Source organism: Malaclemys terrapin, chromosome 6 (assembly GCF_027887155.1).
Source record: "Malaclemys terrapin pileata isolate rMalTer1 chromosome 6, rMalTer1.hap1, whole genome shotgun sequence".
NCBI lineage: Eukaryota > Metazoa > Chordata > Testudines > Emydidae > Malaclemys > Malaclemys terrapin.
The window spans coordinates 87503522-87522102 of NC_071510.1; the positions used below are offsets into that span (position 1 = coordinate 87503522).

At 42.0% G+C, this 18581-nt stretch overlaps 1 protein-coding gene across 4 annotated transcripts in view; it reads left to right on the forward strand.

The window, feature by feature from the left end:
- Positions 1–18581, forward strand: part of POLK (DNA polymerase kappa) — a 106082-nt gene that overhangs the window by 77117 nt on the left and 10384 nt on the right. For 3 of the 4 annotated variants that reach the window (XM_054032582.1, XM_054032579.1, XM_054032581.1), the window contains 8 exons: positions 422–520; positions 8006–8104; positions 8199–8303; positions 9365–9463; positions 10876–10974; positions 13042–13140; positions 14368–14466; positions 17915–18010. In XM_054032582.1, the coding sequence (XP_053888557.1) occupies positions 422–520; positions 8006–8104; positions 8199–8303; positions 9365–9463; positions 10876–10974; positions 13042–13140; positions 14368–14466; positions 17915–18010 (795 nt within the window). The remainder of the gene's footprint in view (positions 1–421; positions 521–8005; positions 8105–8198; positions 8304–9364; positions 9464–10875; positions 10975–13041; positions 13141–14367; positions 14467–17914; positions 18011–18581) is intronic. The other variant, XM_054032580.1, reaches the window with a different exon arrangement.

Sequence of the window (18581 nt, forward strand, 5' to 3'; positions counted from 1 at the left end):
GCCTGGTCTACAGCTATTGCATAGCACTCATAGTATAGATATCACCTAAATCTTTGTTTTTAAAATCAAACAGTAAAATAGAAATTGTGAAAATGAATGTTTTCTGCACAGCATATCTCCTCTCTCTAAGCAATGTGTGTTTACTTAAGCCCTGTTTATGACACGTCAGTGAGTTTCAGGGAAGGGATTAGAATGGCACATAAATACCTATTGTACTCTGGTTCTACTAGATTTCATTAAACACAATATTTAATTTAGATACAAGGGAACAGAAATACAGATAATGGCAAATTTTGGCTAGAGAGTGTGCAAATGATTGTGTGTTGGGGAGCTTTGATCAGAGGATTCAGAAATCCTGATAATTTGTGTAATAAAAATAACTCTATTACATACCTATCCACCCAAGCTTGTTTTATTTCAGCTGCAGCGCACAGCTCTCCATTTTGCTGTTGCAGGAAATCATATATCTACTGTGGATTTTCTTCTCCATCACAAAGCTAGAGTGGATGTTGCAGATAAGGTAAGCAAACCAATACTGTCAGATCAAAAAACATGGTCTGAACTCTTGGCTGCTACAGTTGCAACAGTACAACACTGTGTGTGTGTGTGTGTGTGTGTGTGTGTGTGTGTGTGTGTGTGTGTGTGTGTGTGTGTGTGTGTGTGTAAAGGTGATTTAACGCCAATCCTGGGGTGCGTGTGTACCAGTTTGGATCCTTGTGTAGATTAGAGCAGCTGTTAGACTGCTCTAATTTACACTGCCAATAGCCCCAACAGGCTGACAAAGCAACCAAGGATCACTGGAGAACAGATAACCACTGGCCACTTCCCCTTTCCTCCAGCATCCCCCCTCCAAATCTGGCAGCTGAGAGGGGAGTAGTATAGTAGTCACTATGCTGTCTCTATGCCATCAAAGGACTCCCTGCACTGGGGTGGGTGGCTAGACTGTCAGCTTTAGAGCCACTTTGGCCGGCAATATGAGGCAGAGTGGCTGCAGCACAGTGGGAGATCCGGCCCATATAGTAATGAAGTAAAACTCCTTATGGGTTACTAAGAATAAACAGATTTCAAATGAAAAGAATTTTTAAAATGCAATTCACTTTTCACCAGATATCTGTTTGTTTACTTTTTGTACTTCATTCTGCTTGGATATGGTGAAAATAGATTAGCCATTTTCGATTTTGTTTCGGTTTGTTTCACTGTCTTCCCATACACTAACACAGTGCTGCAATGTTTGACTTACAAACACTGAAGGGAAATGTATACATCCAAACAGCTGAGTTACAAGTTATGATTTGTAATTCAGGACAATATTTCTATGAATAATTGGATGTTATAATTTTAAAAAAATGAAACCAACATTTTAAGCCCCTGTCTCTGTCCTGTCTTCTAGAATTTCTCATTCCTGTTTAAGGGCCCAACAGAGCGGTTCTGGAGTTCTTAAAACATTATATTAGAGATGTTTTTGTTTAAATTCTAGAAATATTTATACCCTTTTCATGCAAGACTTCTCCTGTTTTATACTTTTTTTCCCCCTAAACTAAAACTAAACCATCGCTAAAAAAAACATAGAGTGCAAATTCTGATTATGGGCGAGAGTAACAGAGTGGCTGGGCCATTAAGAGGAACGGGGCTCAGAGACCCTGTTCCTGTCCTGATGCTCCCAGTTGGGCCACTTAAGAGGGTGGGGCAGCATCTAGGATACTCTTAAGAGGTCTGGTGAGATCCAGTGCATCAGAGCGGACAGAATCAGTCAGGAGACAGAGCAGGAGATGAGAGCTACCAGAGAAAGAAGGTTCTCCCTGAGAGAGGATGAAGGCAGGAGATCCGCAAGGGGATTGCTGGCTGGTGTTCCCAAGCCAGAGAGCCAGGGCTGGAGAGCGCGAAAGGCAGGAGAAACAGCAGAGTGACATCCTGCTGGCTCTAAGAGGGCTGAAGCCAAGGGCCAAAGAGGGCTGAAGGAAGGGAGAGAAGTGGAGGAAATGATCCACTGGTATCTACTTGCTGGAGAGCTGGGGCCCAGAGGAACAATGAGAGGCTCCCAATAAAGAGGCTATGGAAGTTCCCACTGGGAAGAGTGGAGTTGTACCCCAGAAGGAGGGTTGGGGTGGCTGTGTTGATAGAGGGACAGAGGAGAACTGACAAAGACTCTGGGTGAGGCAGAGGGCACTGGAAAGTGGTATGTGTTATGTGACTGGCCAGGAGGATATATGATTTTTAACACCTACTTGCACAGGGTTGATATGGATTATTCTTGGAGACTTTTATATTATGTTTGGTTAATAAATTATGTTATGGACTTGAGTGTGTGCTGCTTTGGAATTAGTGAGAACCCAAAAGGGGAAATGAGGCAAGGGGCTACTTGTAAGGCTGCCCTAAGGCCACAGTGAGGCACCTGGGAGGAGGCTACTCATTACAGCTGGTTGTGAGCTAGGAGGAAAATAATTATCTGTGAAATATGTGAATGCTTCTTTGTGTGACCCACCTCTTCCACAGTATGTGATATTCATAGGCTTCAAAAAATGCCATAGCAGGGTATGTTCCAAAAGTTAGGCATTCTAGAACACTTTAGTTTGAAGGCAGTGAAGTGTCCCAAAGGGAGAAAGGCGGTTGCCTGGCATATGGGTTACCGTGTTACATCACACAAATCCTGGCTCTGCGTTGCAAATGGGAATCCAGATTGAGGTAGCGAGGGGAAGAATGGAGTGTTTAGTTTGATCAGGAAAAAGTGCCAAGATGTCACTCTTAACTTTTCACTAGTCCCATTTCACCTGGGGGTTTTGTTACTGTTGCAGACATTGGCAATACAACTGCTTTTTGTTCTGCATAGCATTCTGCTCCATTGAAATCTGTGGGAGTTTTGGCCTTGATTTCAACTGAGGCAGGATTGGGTTTCTAGAGTCCTAGATTAAAAATGTGTGTGCAGTCTACACAGTAGATTTATCACAACTATCCTCATAGCTTTAGTCACTAGGGGCATGTGAAAGCAGCTATATTTAATTAAAGCTATATATAAAGAACAATAGCAACACTCAGAAGTGAACAAAGAGCCCGCGCAATCTTTGGTGCTTCTCATCGCTAATATCGCACTGTGCTCCAGCTATGGCTTCTGAGTGGTCTTTAAAGAGTAGCCCCATGTGCAGTGTTATACAATATTCCAATGGAGGTCAAAAGGCACAAATAACTGTTACAAGGTCCACATTCAAGAGAAACGGTGTAAGATGTTGATGGAAAGTTACTTGGGCCACCAAGACCACTTGGGACTCCAAGGCCAATGAGGCTTCAGAAGGACCGCTAAATTGTGTACCTCTTTGACAAAGGCTTGGATAAACACCACCTCAGTCAAGGAGGCAGACGCTATCCCTGTCGTGCCCTTCAGATGCTTTCCTCCAATCAACTAATATCGCTTCCGTCCTGCCTGGTTTGAGTTTTGGCCATTTCGCTCTACTCCAAGCTCCCTACCTTGGCCAGGTACTGGAAGAACAAAGATAATGTACCCTTTGGGTTCAGTGAGAGAGAGACATGGTGCTCAGTGTCCTCTGCATACTGATATCTGCGCCTTCCAAACTGTCTTCGCCCTCTCCCCAGTTGGCATATGTACAGTACAGAAGAAGTGTGACAGAATAGAATCCTGCAGAGACTCTAGCATGGTGGAGCAATTAACCTAGATCATCTGCAGGGATCTTTTTGAAAGGTAGAGATGAAATCACCTAAGCAATATTGTCCGCTGCTGCCAGGGTCTGCAACTGAGTTAACTTTTGTATATCTCATAGACTTCGACTTCTATTACAGCTCAGAGATTTCCTTATTGTGAATCACTTGCAAGCAGGGATGAGAAACTGAACAGAGTTGCCATTTAGAAACTTAAATATTTATACCATCAGGAAAGACAATTAAATAAGTCTTATCATTCTGAATCCAAAATGTTCATAGCGAATTAGCCATGTGATTGTACCTTTTTTGTCTGACAAGCTGTGTACGATTAATATGAAAAGTTCTAAAATGACTACAGCTATAATATAATAACCTTAACAGATCAATTTTATAAGTGATGGACAGCTGGCTTTGGACAATAGTCCTCCATACCAATGACTAAGGGTCTGCCTACACTACAATTATGAAGTGTGATTGCAGCATATTAAATCAGCTTTGAACTAGCTAGATCACAGCTAGCTTGAGTAACAATTGCAGGGTAGCTGCAGTGACACGGACTAGCCGCTTAAGGGTATACCCTGGGTCCTGGGCAGGATTGTACTTGGGAGGCTAGACCGTGCCACCACTCTTGCTGCTACAGCTGTACTCGAGCTAGCTATGACCTAGGGTAATAGGGTTATGTGGATAATACTGGACCCAGGATATACGTTTGCAGGACCCAACTAGATATATTCTCCCAGTTTGACAGTGAGCCATTAATAAGTACTCATTGAGAATAGTCTTTCAACCAGTTGTGCACCTACCTTTATAGTAATTTCACCTGAACCACATTTCCCTAGTTTGTTTATGAGAATGTCATGTGGGATGTGTCAAAAGCCTTAGTAAATCAGATATACCACATCTACAACTCTGTCTGCCATTCACTAGGCCAAACCAGACAAAGAAGGAAATTAGGTTGGTTTGGCATGATTTCCAAACCGGGCAAAGAAGGAAATTAGGTTGGTTTGGCATGATTTGTCCTTGCTTAATCCTATAATCCTCTAGGTGTTTACAGACTGATTGTTTAATAATTGGTTCCAGTATCTTCCCAGGTGTTGGGGTTAGGCTGACTGCTCTATAATTTCCCAGGTCCTCTTTGTTCCCCTTTTTAAAGATAGGTGCTATGTTTGTTCTTCTCCAGTCTTCTGGGACCTCACATGTCACACATGAGTTCTTGGAGGTAATCCCTAATATATATAATTGTATATTAATTCCAAGTGTGTATCTTCTGTATTTGTATAACTTGTATCTAAACTGTATTAAGCTATCGTCAGCGGTAAACTGTTTCCCAGTATCTCTCTCTGAGCTTTGTTTAAAGTATATTTAAGCAATAAAATAATTTTAAAAAAATGTATGGGATCATTAACATTTTTTGGGTGCATCATAAGGCTGTGGAATTACAAAGGTGTATGCTAGTGGCCTCATTAGACATGCCCCTCAGCGTCTTATTCTGATTATAATTGGGCTTGGAAGGATTAGTTTTTAATTAATTTAATTAGTAAATGTTGGTAATCCCCTAATACTACCTCCACCAAAAACCCTATGGAAATATTTTCCCCATCGTTATTAATTGAACTTTACAGATAGAAATTTAAAATCCATATAATGTAATGCACTTGCAGATAACTCATGCACTCTGACAGTCAGTTGTAGCTTGCAATTAATAAGAAATTCTATGATATATCAAATGTTCTGACTTTGTTTCTGAATCTGGTACGAATTTCATCTTCATTCCAAGTAAATAACATTCCAAATAAATAACAGTAGGATCCAAGGTGTTCTCAAAAATCATTGTTTGTGTAAAATTTAAGTTGGAAAAAAAAATAAAACCTTGGAAATAAACATAATATTGTTCTTCATTTTTCAGCTTACCTGTTAAAAATGATATATTTAAAAGCATTTTTCCTTTTTATTCTATTTACTCATCCACTATGGAAATAATGTCTAATACTATGTCTGTGGAGATGACACAGTGTGTTCTGGCCTTATTCCTGGAATTACAACATCTAGAAAGTATTATTGCAGGTGTGGGAAATAATGCCGCAGGCAGTTTAACATTTCTAACATTACACTAGCCACCTCTAAAGTACAGCTGTGTTCAGAGAGGTAGATTCCAGAAATGATTAAAGGCACACTTTAATGACCCTATCTTGCAAACATTTAATCACATGTTTAACTCTGAGCATGCAGCTAATCCTGCTGAAGTCAAGCACATGCACACAGGTTGCAAGGATGGGGACTTTTATGATTAAAGTGACTATTTTTTTTAAAGCAGGGATGGTGTCTCTAGCCTCTGTTTGCCAGAAGTTGGGAATGGGCAATAGGGGATGAATCACTTGATGATTCCCTGTTCTGTTCATTCCCTCTGGGGCACCTGGCATTGGCCATTGTCGGAAGACAGGATACTAGGCTAGATGGATCTTTGGTCTGACACAGTATGGCTGTTCTTAGTTCTTATGTAAGCCTGTATTCTAACTGAGCTCCTTTTGAATAGTATGGTGTGAAATTGTGGGGTTGTAAAACTCCTTTTAAAAAAAATTAAGCTTTCTTCTGCTCCCATGTTTGCTTAGAAAAGTCTTCGTGAGTCACAATCCCACCCGTCTACCCCCTTACTTTAGGTGTGCACAGTGGGTGATGCTTGTTTCACATTCACTTTCAACTCTGTTGCTGCTGTTCATTGTTGTTTAATATTTATATTACAGTAGCACCCCAAGGCTACAGTCTCAATCAAAGACCTATTATGCTGAATGCTGTACTAACACACATGAAGACACGGGCCTGGTCTACACTGGGGGGTGGAGGGGAAGAGGAGGTTCGATCTAAGATACGCAACTTCAGCTATGAGAATAGCGTAGCTGAGGTCGACATATCTTAGATCGACTTAGATTGACTTTATTCGCGTCCTCACAGCGCGGGATCGACGGCCACTGCTCTCCCGTCGACTCTGCTTCCACCTCTCGCCCCGGTGAAGTTCCGGAGTTGACGGGGAGCGTGTTTGGGGATCGATGTATCACGTCTAGACGAGACGCGATGCATCGATGGCCAATAGATCGATCACTACCCGCCAATTCGGCGGGTAGCGTAGACATACCCATTGTCCCTGCATCCTATTATAGACTCTGGGGAAGAAGGTGTACCATCAACAATACAGTGAAACTAACTATACACAAATATACAAAGTTGACAAGCTGGGAAAAAATAGAGTAAAATAATTACTTTTCTCTAACTTCTACACTAGCCTTTTTAAGTATCGACTGTAACAAAGGCAGGTACAACATTTTCAAATAGAAATGTGATTTTCAATTTGGCAGTGATCCTTCATACAACATGATTATATCCCTATGGCAGGGGAAGCATAAGAATAATAGCAAATCATTACACACATCTGTTCAAAGTTCTGAGTCCAGGGGTCTCCACAGCAGACCCCTTGATTCTGATGTTTTTTTCCCTATGCAGTCCTGGAGATATGTCCCTGTGTCATATTCACCTGTACTGCTGAAACAGGCTTGTTTAATCTCTTAGTTCCTTGGCTGTATGGCTCTGGAGGACTTTAACAGTCCTCTTGTGTAGCCTGCTTTTGTCTAGTCTCACTGACTTCAGAGAACTAGCATCACAGATTGAGGAACAAGTAGCCTGGTTTGCTTTGCAGAGGGGAGATGGAGTGGGAATGTGACAGGGAACAAGGGGTAGGACTGAACAGAGAAAGCTTGGTGGCAGGACACAGCCATTAGGTGATTTCCTTATTGTTTCTCCATACTCCCCCGTCTGTTTGTATCCATCGGTTGTGTCCTGTCTTATACTTAGATTACAAACTTTTTGTGGCAGGGGTTGTCTTTTTGTTGTGTGTCTGTCCAGCACCTAGAACAATGGGGTCCTGGTCCATGACTGAGGCTCCGGTATAAATAATAATAATGCTAATAAAGGAAGAGAGATTGGGGACCCAAGGAAAACAAAAGACAGAATACCTATGAGAATGGTGCCAGGAAAGAGAGATTAGAAGCTCCTGATGTGTATTCCTTTGGTGGGAGTGAGGGAGGAGGAGGAGGCACAAAGAGAGAGAGCCCAAAGAGGTTTATCAGAGATGAAGAAACGCAGGACAAAGGAATGAAAATTAAAAGAGGTAACTTTTATTCACCTGGAAAAATTATGGCTATATTATCCACCGTTAGTCCTTCAGTGTCTGTGAATAGTGTTAACAGGGCCAGTGTCACAGAGTCAGCTCAGCACATTAATCATATAAGATCATATAATGCAATTTGAATGATAGTCTGGGGTATTTTAATGGTAATTTCTGCCTTTTTAATTTTATTTGAAGCACGGATTGATGGCGATTCATCTTGCAGCTTGGTCTGGAAACCTAGACATAATGCGAATGTTAGTTAAAGCAGGTGCTGACCAAAAGGCTACGGACCAGGTTTGTTGATGACAAATTTTAATCAACACTAAACGTATTCATCTTGAGAAGAAGTGTAATATAATCTTACAGAACAGGCTTGTGTTTTCCTTAGGAGGGAATGAATGTCCTGCACTTTGCAGCTCTGAACAATAACGTTGACATAGTGGATTATCTTCTCCAGGAACTTCAGCTGAAGGACCTAAACAAGCCAGATGAGGTACAGTATGTGTCGAGTTACCTACAAAATATAGGGGCTTGTTTCCTTCATATTGTGAGGTGAAGTACAATATGACCTGCATCACACAGAGACTCCTTGGATTTTCTGGAGTGTCAGGGACGGACCTGAGCTTTTTCCGATTAGCCCTTTGCCTTGCTGTGTCAGGATCCCACACTGAGGGCTTACCTAGCCAAGTGATGTATTTTTATCTTTGCACACGGGAATGTAGTCATCTAGGATCTGATCATGTCGGGTGCTGAGCTCCCACATCTTCCTTTGAAACCAGTGGGCCATAATAATCTGACTGTGCAAGGTTCTAAGCACCCTCAGTTTGCACTGAGGTATCTTTGGGCAGGTTATTCCATAATTGTCTGTTGTGGAGTTTCATGCATCTCTCTCTGAAGCATCTAGCTATCCCATTGGTGGCTGGCTAGATGGCCTGATCTGGAAAGACAATTCCCACAGTATTGTTTCAGGAGAGTTTGCTAGGACACAGTTGTAAATGCTATGGCGGGTTAAGATGAATACAAATGCTCTAATTCCCTCTCCACCTTCCCCACCCCTCTTGATTTCAGAGTTATCTAGAGCTGGCTTTGTTTTCAAAATTCTGGTCACACACAACATATAACAAAAATAATACTTTTTTGGATTTTTAGAGTGCCTCTTTCTGAGGAGCTCAAAATTATTTACAAACATTAGTGAAATAATCTTTCCAACCAATATTTGCATCTCAGGAAGATGAAATGACTAAATATTAAATATTTGAAGAACAGCTTCTGTTTCTAGTGTTGTTATTTCATGATTTCTGGTCAGTTTACAATTTTTTTTAAATTATTTAATCCAGATTTTACACTGAAGAAATTTTACTTCTTTTTCCCCTGTCATGGGTTGATCTAGACTCCAGTTTTTTGTTTATCTGTGCACATGACATGTAAATATTTATTCACAATATATGTGCACCTACGTATGACCTGGTTCTTCTAATAATTGGTGAAATTTCTGCAACAGAGTGACTTTATATTTTTAATAACAAAACCTTTCTGATGACTGTTTCCTATTAGAAAGGTAAAAGGGCATTTCTTCTGGCAGCTGAAAAAGGCCATGTTGAAATGATATGCAATCTGATTTCTCTCAAGCTGTTCACCTCTGAAAAAGACAAGGTAAGCCTCCCCTTTTCATACAAATCCAGATAAAGGATGCTTAAGAGTCATAACTGACCCCAATGTAATTACTTGTGTAACTGAAGGTCAGACACTCACACACAGTGTTCGGATACCATGGTACTGTATGTGGTATACAAAATGTAGATAGACAAGCACAGCCATTTTCAGTAATCCAGAGAGAATAGTGGAGCTGTCTTTGATTATTGCCAGTAAGGTTTTGTATGCGTATTAATAGGAGACGTGATGCAATCTGAAGTTAAGCTTTCTAATGCTTGGAGAGGAAGGATGGTCTAATGCATAGCCTAGAACTCAGGAAACTTGGGTTCAGTTCCCTGCTCTGCTGCAGGTTTCCTGTGTGACCTTGGTCAGGTCCCAAAGGGCCAGATTTTCAAGACATTTAGGTACCGAATGATGCAGAGAGGTGTCTAGGAGCATAACTCCCGTTGATGTAACTTTTGGAAACCTCACTGGGTGACTTTCTGCATTTTTTAGGTGCCCAAACAACTTTAAATATCTGGCTCTTAGTCTCCTTGTGCCTCAGTTGCCCATCTGTAAAATGGGGTAACAACACTCCCCTACCTCAGATACTATGGAAATGGGGGCTCTATGAGTACTTTGGATAGATAAGCATCCATTAGCTTACATTCCGAACAGAAAATACCATAATGGTGGGGGAGGAGAAGGCTGTATATAATATGCAAGCCGGGCAAGCAAGGTGATGGGTGGCCAATGCCATGTTAATTCTGTGAGCTGCTTTTAGTTGTTTTCCTTTTTTAAATTTTATATAGTAGGGGATGGTGTCAGTAGGGAGGAAGATGACTACACTGTCTTCAATGGAGCTATGCCTAATTTCACAAGATCAGGTTTTGGCCTTTAATCTTTACATTGTTTTTCAAGGGACTGTGGGCTAGGCCCAGTCCCCTTCCATGGAGAAACCTATGGAAAAAACTCACTGGAAGTTGCAAGATTTACTTCATGGATTTTCTTCTGAATTGTTCATGAATGGACTGTGCTTTTGTACCCTTGCAGAATAGGTAGGAATTTCAGGCCTTTACGCCAATGGAAGTCCTGAGAACTGGAGGGAAATTGAAGAGATATTGAGACATCCATTAAATCTTCAGAGCTCCTTTCCCCCTTGTTAGCATGGCTTCCTCTGTGTACACATGGAAGGACTTCCTTAGAATTAGGGCTACATCAGAACATTCTATAAAGCTGCTTCTTTTCTCTCTGTTGCATGAGGAGGTGGTTTCACTAGGTTTGCATCCCTTCTGTGCATGCTGGAGGAAGAGACCATAGGACCTTGTATTAAAGTACTTGTACACAGTCCATAGGTGGTTGTTTTTATTAATTGCTGCACGTTCCACTTAATTTGGGCTTTACAGTATGTTTCTGGCTGTTTTCATTTACAGGAGGGAAACACAGCAGTGCATCTAGCTGCTAAAAATGGTCACTGTGAGGTGCTGGAAGTTCTGTTAAATCAATGGGAAGAAATAAATGAACTCAATCAGGTAAGGACACAGAAGCTGCTGAGGGAGATAAAGAATAAAGGTAAAAGGTGTGCAAGACAAAGTGAAAACAAAGTATTAAAAAAAATACCCAGAACCTACAAATATCTGTAAAAATAATCTCATTTCTGGGGTGGTCAAGCTAATCAGCACAAAGCTTGAATTCACCAAGGTCCCTTTAGACCTAGAGCTCCATTGTTGAAGAGGAATGACTAGTAAGCTATAGTCTTTCTCCAGGTCACTGATTGGAATCCAGCTCATGTCAGTAGCGTCTGAAAGACGCTATCTGTTGGCCGATCTGTGGTGCATCTGAAATGAATTGGTTGGATCAGTCCAATTCCTAATGGAATGTGCATCACAAAAATCTCTCTAACAGCTTGAACTCCATGTTGTAGTCTCAGCGGAGAAGTCGTAGATTAAACAGACACAGAGACTTCACTCCTAGAAGTGGTCCCTTCTGATGTGGAATACCACCTCCCCAAATCACAGTAGGTAGGTTGATGGAAGCATTCTTCTAGCAGCAGAGCTGCATCTACACTTGGGGTTAGGTCGACATAGCTAGGTTGGCCGGGGTAGGGGTGGGGGTGGTTTCCACACCCCTGACCAACATATCTATGTCAACTTAAGTTTGAAGCATAGCCCAAAGCTGAATTCCGTTGTCAGAGTAGTGTGAATGGAGTGCTGCTGCCTGGGTTGTATTTACCTGCTCTCTTCTATAGATGGATAGAGAACTTCCGCCTCCACAGTTGTCAGGGTGATGCTTTTCATAAACACTAAATTTACTAAAACAACAACCAAAAAATCACCCAGAGTTCAAGCGCAGTAGAGTTAGCAATTTTTAATACTGCAGTGAATGTGGTGATTTGGAATAGTTTCTGCATTTGTGATCTGTGCTTGATGGTTCACACAGTAATGGTAATGTTTTACTCTAGGAATCGGTCATTGCAAGCTGTTGTAACTCTGTGTTAGCATGGGCTGTTTTTTTAAACACAAGAACTCATTAAAATGTTAAATAGTAGCTTGTTTGTGTTAGAAATGTTTGTTGTTAATCACCATTGTATCTGAATGCTACTATTGAAAAATTCAGATTACAGTAAAAGCTGTGTTATCCGGAACTTTACCAACCGAGAAGCTCTATAAACCAATATTTCTGATCTTCAATAGGGTTTGGTTGGTGCGGGGCCAGCAGGCTCTCTACCTGGCTTCATGTGGCTCCCTGGAAGCGGCGACATGTCCCTGCTGCTCCTAGGTGGAGGAATGGCCAGGGAGGCTCCGTGAGCTACCCCCACCCCTCCCTGTTCCGAGTGCTGGCTCCGCAGTTCCCATTGCCAAGGAACCGCGGCCAATGGGAGCTGCAGAGGCAGCGCCTGCGGGCAGAGGCAGCGCGCAGATCCACCTGGCCACGCCTCCGCCTAGGAGCATTAGGGACGTGTTGTCGCTTGTGGAGAGCCACCTGAGGTGAGCGCTGTCCGGATCCGGCACCTTGCACGGCCTCCCGCACCCCAACCCTCTGCCCCAAGCCCTCTCCTGCACCCAAACTCCCTCCCTCTTTGTTAACCAGAATTTTTGACTTACTGGCACCCCCAGTGCACCAACATGCCAGATAACAAAGCTTTTACTGTATTGATATTTGTGACCAAATCTTATTTTCCCTTTACACTGTATCAGTCTGGCTAAGGGTAGGTCTACACTTACCTCTGGGTCCGGCGGTAAGCAATCGATCTTCTGGGATCGATTTATCGCGTCTTGTCTAGACGCGATCAATCGATCCCGGAAGTGCTCGCCGTCGACGTCGGTACTCCAGCTCGGCGAGAGGAGTACGCGGCATCGACGGAGGAGCCTGCCTGCCACGTCTGGACCCACGGTAAGTTCGAACTAAGGTACTTCGAATTCAGCTACGTTATTAACATAGCTGAATTTGCGTACCTTAGTTCGAAATGGGGGGTTAGTGTGGACCAGGCCTAAGCTTGCATACTGTCTGTACCAAATATCATGGTGTAATAAGTCAGCTTTACAGTTGAACAGTTTGAATTTGAACAAACATTTTTCTCTTCCATTGTGTTGGGCCAGAATGGAGAAACACCATTTTATTTGACTGTTGAAGGAGGTCATGAAAAGTGTGCTGAGCTGTTACTGGAAGCAGGAAGTGACATCAACATTTCAAATAAAGTATGGACTTAATATTCCCTCTGGCATATTATCGGGACATCGTAGACTCTACAAAGATCCACATCCTGTCTGTTCTCTGTGTATTGAAGGCAAATGTGACTTACATTGTTTAATAATGCATGATGAGTCTGACGAAGTGGGTATTCACCCACGAAAGCTCATGCTCCAATATGTCTGTTAGTCTATAAGGTGCCACAGGACTCTTTCTCGCTTTTTACAGATTCAGACTAACATGGCTACCCCTCTGATTGTTTAATAAGGGCATTACTCAAGAATATGGAGAACTTTTAATATTTTAAAAACTATATGGAAAAAGAAAAATAGATTTATTTTACATAGCATTGTGTTGGAGCTTTTTTATTTAATGTATGTGCAATAACACAACATATGACTTGGAAATGTGACAAAGAGAAGTAATTGAAAAATCTGCATTTTTGGCAGGATATATAACTAAGCTAATAATAAGCCTGTTTTCCACATTTGGTTCCTGGACTTAGGTCCAAGTTTGATTTGTTTTATGGCTCACATGCTGTAGGAATTTAAGGTGAACCTTTTGGTCCCTAGCAAATTGAGAACAGAAGCATGTGCTGATAACAAGCAGGACAGTGACTGTTGCTCATATTAAAATATGAAAGAATTTCTGATATGTTTTGACTTAGAAACCATTAATAATTACAGTATTTGATAATTCATCAGCAGGGTGAAGTCTCGTCTGCAGCACAAATGACTAGTTTTGATCCTCAGGAAAATTAATCTTTGCTGCCTTTAGCAGAAATATTAAAGGAAAGTTTTTCAGTGGTTTTCAAAGTGTGTAAATGTGAATGTAATTACTTGTTAAAGGTCATACCAAGCGACAGGATTGGGAGATAAATTGAAATCCTAATTTTCAGTGACACAGGGTGGCTGATCAAACTGATTTTTCTCTTTTTTATGGTAGATTAAAAAGGAGTAGTAAATTATTAGCATTGCTGGATATGTATTTTGCCAACTACCTGTGTTGTAGTCTAGTAATGATTTATAGTACCTTTGACAGTCATAAAAATGTTGTGTGAATTTATATCCTACTTCATCATTTAACTAAAGGGGGACTAGTTTTGACAGTAACACAATTTAAACTGAAGCTTCATCTGTTTCAATAGATGTTTTAAAAGAACAGTTTTTCTAAATTCTCTGAATTCTTTCCAGTGGTAAAAAGTCTTTTTCCCTTTCCCAATGTGTTTCTTTCAGCACAATAGTAATGCTTTGCACATTTCAACGCAGAATGGACATACATCCTTGGTCACGTTTCTTATCAGTAAAAATATCGATCTGGTTCCTAAACCTGAGGTGAGTCTATTACAGTTACTGTTTTAGTGTTACTTCCATTGTTGTCAAGCGTGTTTGATCTTTCTTGACTGCCTTTTCTGAGATTTGTGGTTGTTTACCTATTACTGTTAGAGTCATAGAGTTTAAAGCCAGAAGGAACCGTCAGATCACCTAGCCCAGAGGTGGGCAAACTATGGCCCGGGGGCCACATCCGGCCCTTCAGATGTTTTAATCTGGCCCTCAAGCTCCCGCCGGGGAGCAGGGTCTGGGCTTGCCCATCTCCATGTCGTGGCTCCGCACAGCTCCTGGAAGCAGCGACATGTCCCCCCTCTGGCTCCTATGCGTAGGGCAGTCAGGGGGCTCCGCATGCTGCCCCTGCCCCAAGTGCTGCCCCCACAGCTCCCATTGGCCAGAAAATGCGGCCAATGGGAGCTGCAGGGATGGCACCTGAGGATGGGGCAGCATGCGGAGCCCCCGGATGCCTCTATGCATAGGAGCCTGACGGGGGACATGCCGCTGCTTCTGGAAGCTGATTGAGGTAAGTGCCACCTGGAGCCTGCACCCCTGACCCCCTCCTGCACTCCAACCCTCTGCCCTAGCCCTGATCCCGCTCCTGCCCTCGGCCCCAGCCCAGAGCACCCTCCTGCACCCTCAACCCCTCATTTCCAGCCCCACCCCGGAGCCTGCACCCCCAGCTGGAGCCCTCACACACACACACACACCCTGCACCCCAACCCTCTTCCCCTTCCCTCACCCTGAACTCCTAATTTCTGGCCCCACCCCCAGAGCCCTCACCCTCTCCACACCCCACCCCCAATTTCATGAGCATTCATGGCCCGCCATACAATTTCCATACACAGATGTGGCCCGTGGGCCAAAAAATTTGCCCTCCCCTGACCTAGCCTGACCACCTGTGTATCACAGGCCAACAGGAGTTGGTCCAATAAAAAATATTGTCTCATCCACCTTGTCTCTCTAATATTCTGAGACTGACCCGGTTACAGTTATGCTGCCTACTGACCCTTTGCTGTTCCTTTGTTTATCACTGTGGAGGAGGTGAAATTATATAAATAATATTAAAGTCTTTGAAACAGTTTATTTTATTAGTTTAAAAACCAGTCAGTCATAGTAGTACTGCTTATTTCCATTGCCTTTCTATGGCTGCAGTAACTTATCAAATGTTAATATTAGTGGTTTTTTCTTTGAAATGTTTTCAGTAAAAAGCTGGGTAAGAGCTTTATTTTTCTACAGCTTTGAAGAAATGGGTATTGTTTATAAAGAGAGTAATGAACTGGAACTGGTGCTGATTTTTCTAAAAGATATTTAACAAGAAACCTTCCTGGTTTACAGGTTCAACATACAAACTGATCTGATCAGTCTCATGGTTCCATGGTGACTAGAGTTGGGCAAACGCCTCATAATTTTTTCCACTAATAACCACTTGAATAATAAAAACTGAACTCACTTCCAGCTGCATTCACTTTCCATAGATATAGTAGCAAACAAGTTCACTGGCAAGAGTGCTCACCGGAGCAGCAATATTTAAGTGAATGTTAGAGAATATTCCTGGAAAGTGGATTTTGAATGTGTATTCTTGAGTACACCTCTACCCCGATATAACGCTGTCCTTGGGAGCCAAAAAATCTTACCGCGTTATAGGTGAAACCACGTTATATCGAACTTGCTTTGATCCACTGGAGTGCGCAGCCCCGCCCCTCCGGAGCGCTACTTTACCGCGTTATATCTGAATTCGTGTTATATAAGGTCGCGTTATATCGGGGTAAAGATCTGTTTTCCCAGAAACCTGATTCACAGCTATGCACAGTTCATTCAATTTGATTGAATGGGTGCGTCCTCAAATCATGTTGCTGGGGCAAACAGAAATAATACCATGTAACCTATGTATTCAAGCAAAATATATCAGCACTTCTTTAATATGAAATACTTATTATGAACTGCTTGCAGACAAACTACAGACCAAGAATTATTCATAGACATTATGCAGTGAATAATTACATTTTTCTCATTCTGTTTGTTCTTTGTAAGCTGCTTTTGGGTCATTTGTAAGTGGGAAGGGGCTAGGAACTGAGCCCTGTGACTAGATCTACCCCAGAACCCTGCACCTCTGTGGTGGCCTGCATCCTGGTGGGGACCAGAGCCCAAATGTGTCAGATACCTTCTCTAACACAATATAGTCACTCAGCTTTAAGTGCAGATGATTTTGAATAGCTGCTTAATTTCTTTCTTGGCAACCCTAAAAGGACTTTTTAGTATTACAAGTGTGAGGAAGTATCCCTAAATCACAGCTTAATTAAAAATGGGGAAAACAATAGTTATTTAGAATTTTTTTTTTTTTTTTTACTATATAACAGGGAATACGTAATCCCTGAGGCAGAATTCAAATAGTTTTCTTTTGCATGGGCCCTTCCCATGCACAGTACCACTTTGTGTAAAGCAGTGGTTCTTAACCATTCCAGACTACTGTACTCCTTTCAGGAGTCCGATTTCTCTTGCATACCCCAAGTTTCACCTTACTTTAAAACTACTTGCTTTCGAAATCAGACTTAAAAATACAAGTGTCACAGCACTCTGTTACTGAAAAATTGCGTCCTTTTTCATTTTTACCATATAATTATAAAATAAATCAATTTGGAATATAAATATTGTACTTACATTTCAGTGTATTGTATACAGCGCAATATAATTCAGTCATTGTATGAAATTTTAGTTTGTACTGACTTAGCTAGTGCTTTTTATGCAGCCTGTTGTAAAACTAGGCAAATATGTAGATGAACGCATACCCCCTGGAACAGTGGTTCTCATCCGTGGCCTGGGGGCCGCAAGCAGGTTTCAGGGCATCCGCCAAGTAGGGCCAGCATTAGACTTGCTGGGGCCCAGGGCAGAAAGCCGAAGTCCCAATGCCTGGGGCTGAGGCTGAAGCCAAAGCCTGAGGAATTTAGCTTCACAGTGCCCCCTGTGGCATGGGGCCCCAGGCAATTGCTATCCCCTAGCGCTAGCCCTGGCTTTTATACACAGAAAAACAGTTGTTGTGGCACAGACGGGATGTGGAATTTCTATAGTATGTTGAGGGGGCCTTGGAAAGAAAAAGTTTGAGAACCTCTGCCCTGGTAGACATCTGTGTACCCCCAGGGGTACACGTACCCCTGGTTGAGAACCACTGGTGTAAAGCAATTGGCTGCCAACGAGATATGTTTTGACTGAAAAAGTAATTCACAAATATAGGTTTATTAGCAACTAAAAGCTCTTTAGTGAATCTGACTTTCTTCTAGGGCTGAGAGAGCAGATTGTACTTCTGCATTTTGAAGAACTATCAGGGAAAAATGTTACTGGATCATGGCATGCGTTTCAAATCTGAGCAGCAGGTTTTAATGGGACTCTCTTGTGTTATCTGAATGCTATTGTTAACGAAATTGTACTAGTCTTACTGTTCATTTGTTTCTCTCTACAGCAGAATTCCCCTCTCCATTTGGCTGTCCTCAATAATCACCTTCCTATAGTAATTAGCTTCTTGGATGCTAATTATGACATAAACGCCTTGAATCAGGTAATCAAACTGAATCAGAGACTGAAAGAAGAGATTGTATTTTCTTCGCTTTAAATACAAGTGTGTGTTTATTTTACATATCTCTTTAAGAGGTCAAAGTACAAAAAGGGGGAAGAAAAGGCAGTTGCCTCCGACTTATTCATGAGTCTATTATTCATTCCATACATTCTGCTGATATTGTTTTAGAGTTGGATAGCAATGTGGTATATACTCAGAAAATGCTTTCATTAATTTCTGTTTGAATATTATTTTTTATATTTACTACATTGCTAAAGCGTATCGCTCTTCTTGAGCCGAAAGACAAACCCGTTGCAGTATGTCAGTTAACTGGAAGAACATTTTATTTCCTCAAGAAAAAACTCTAAATTCCCCCCCTCCCTTTTTTTTCCTTTCAAAGTGATCTTCTAAGGTGCGTGCTAAATGAGGCAGAGGCTTGTAGCATCCCAGTCTCAGTCAAGCTCCAGTTAACTCACACAGTTGAAAATTTGATGTGATGCATAAAGTTTTGGTCTGCAGAGGAGCCCTTCTCTTGGTTAATGGGAACCTTGTGGAGACCCATTCAGATAGTTCC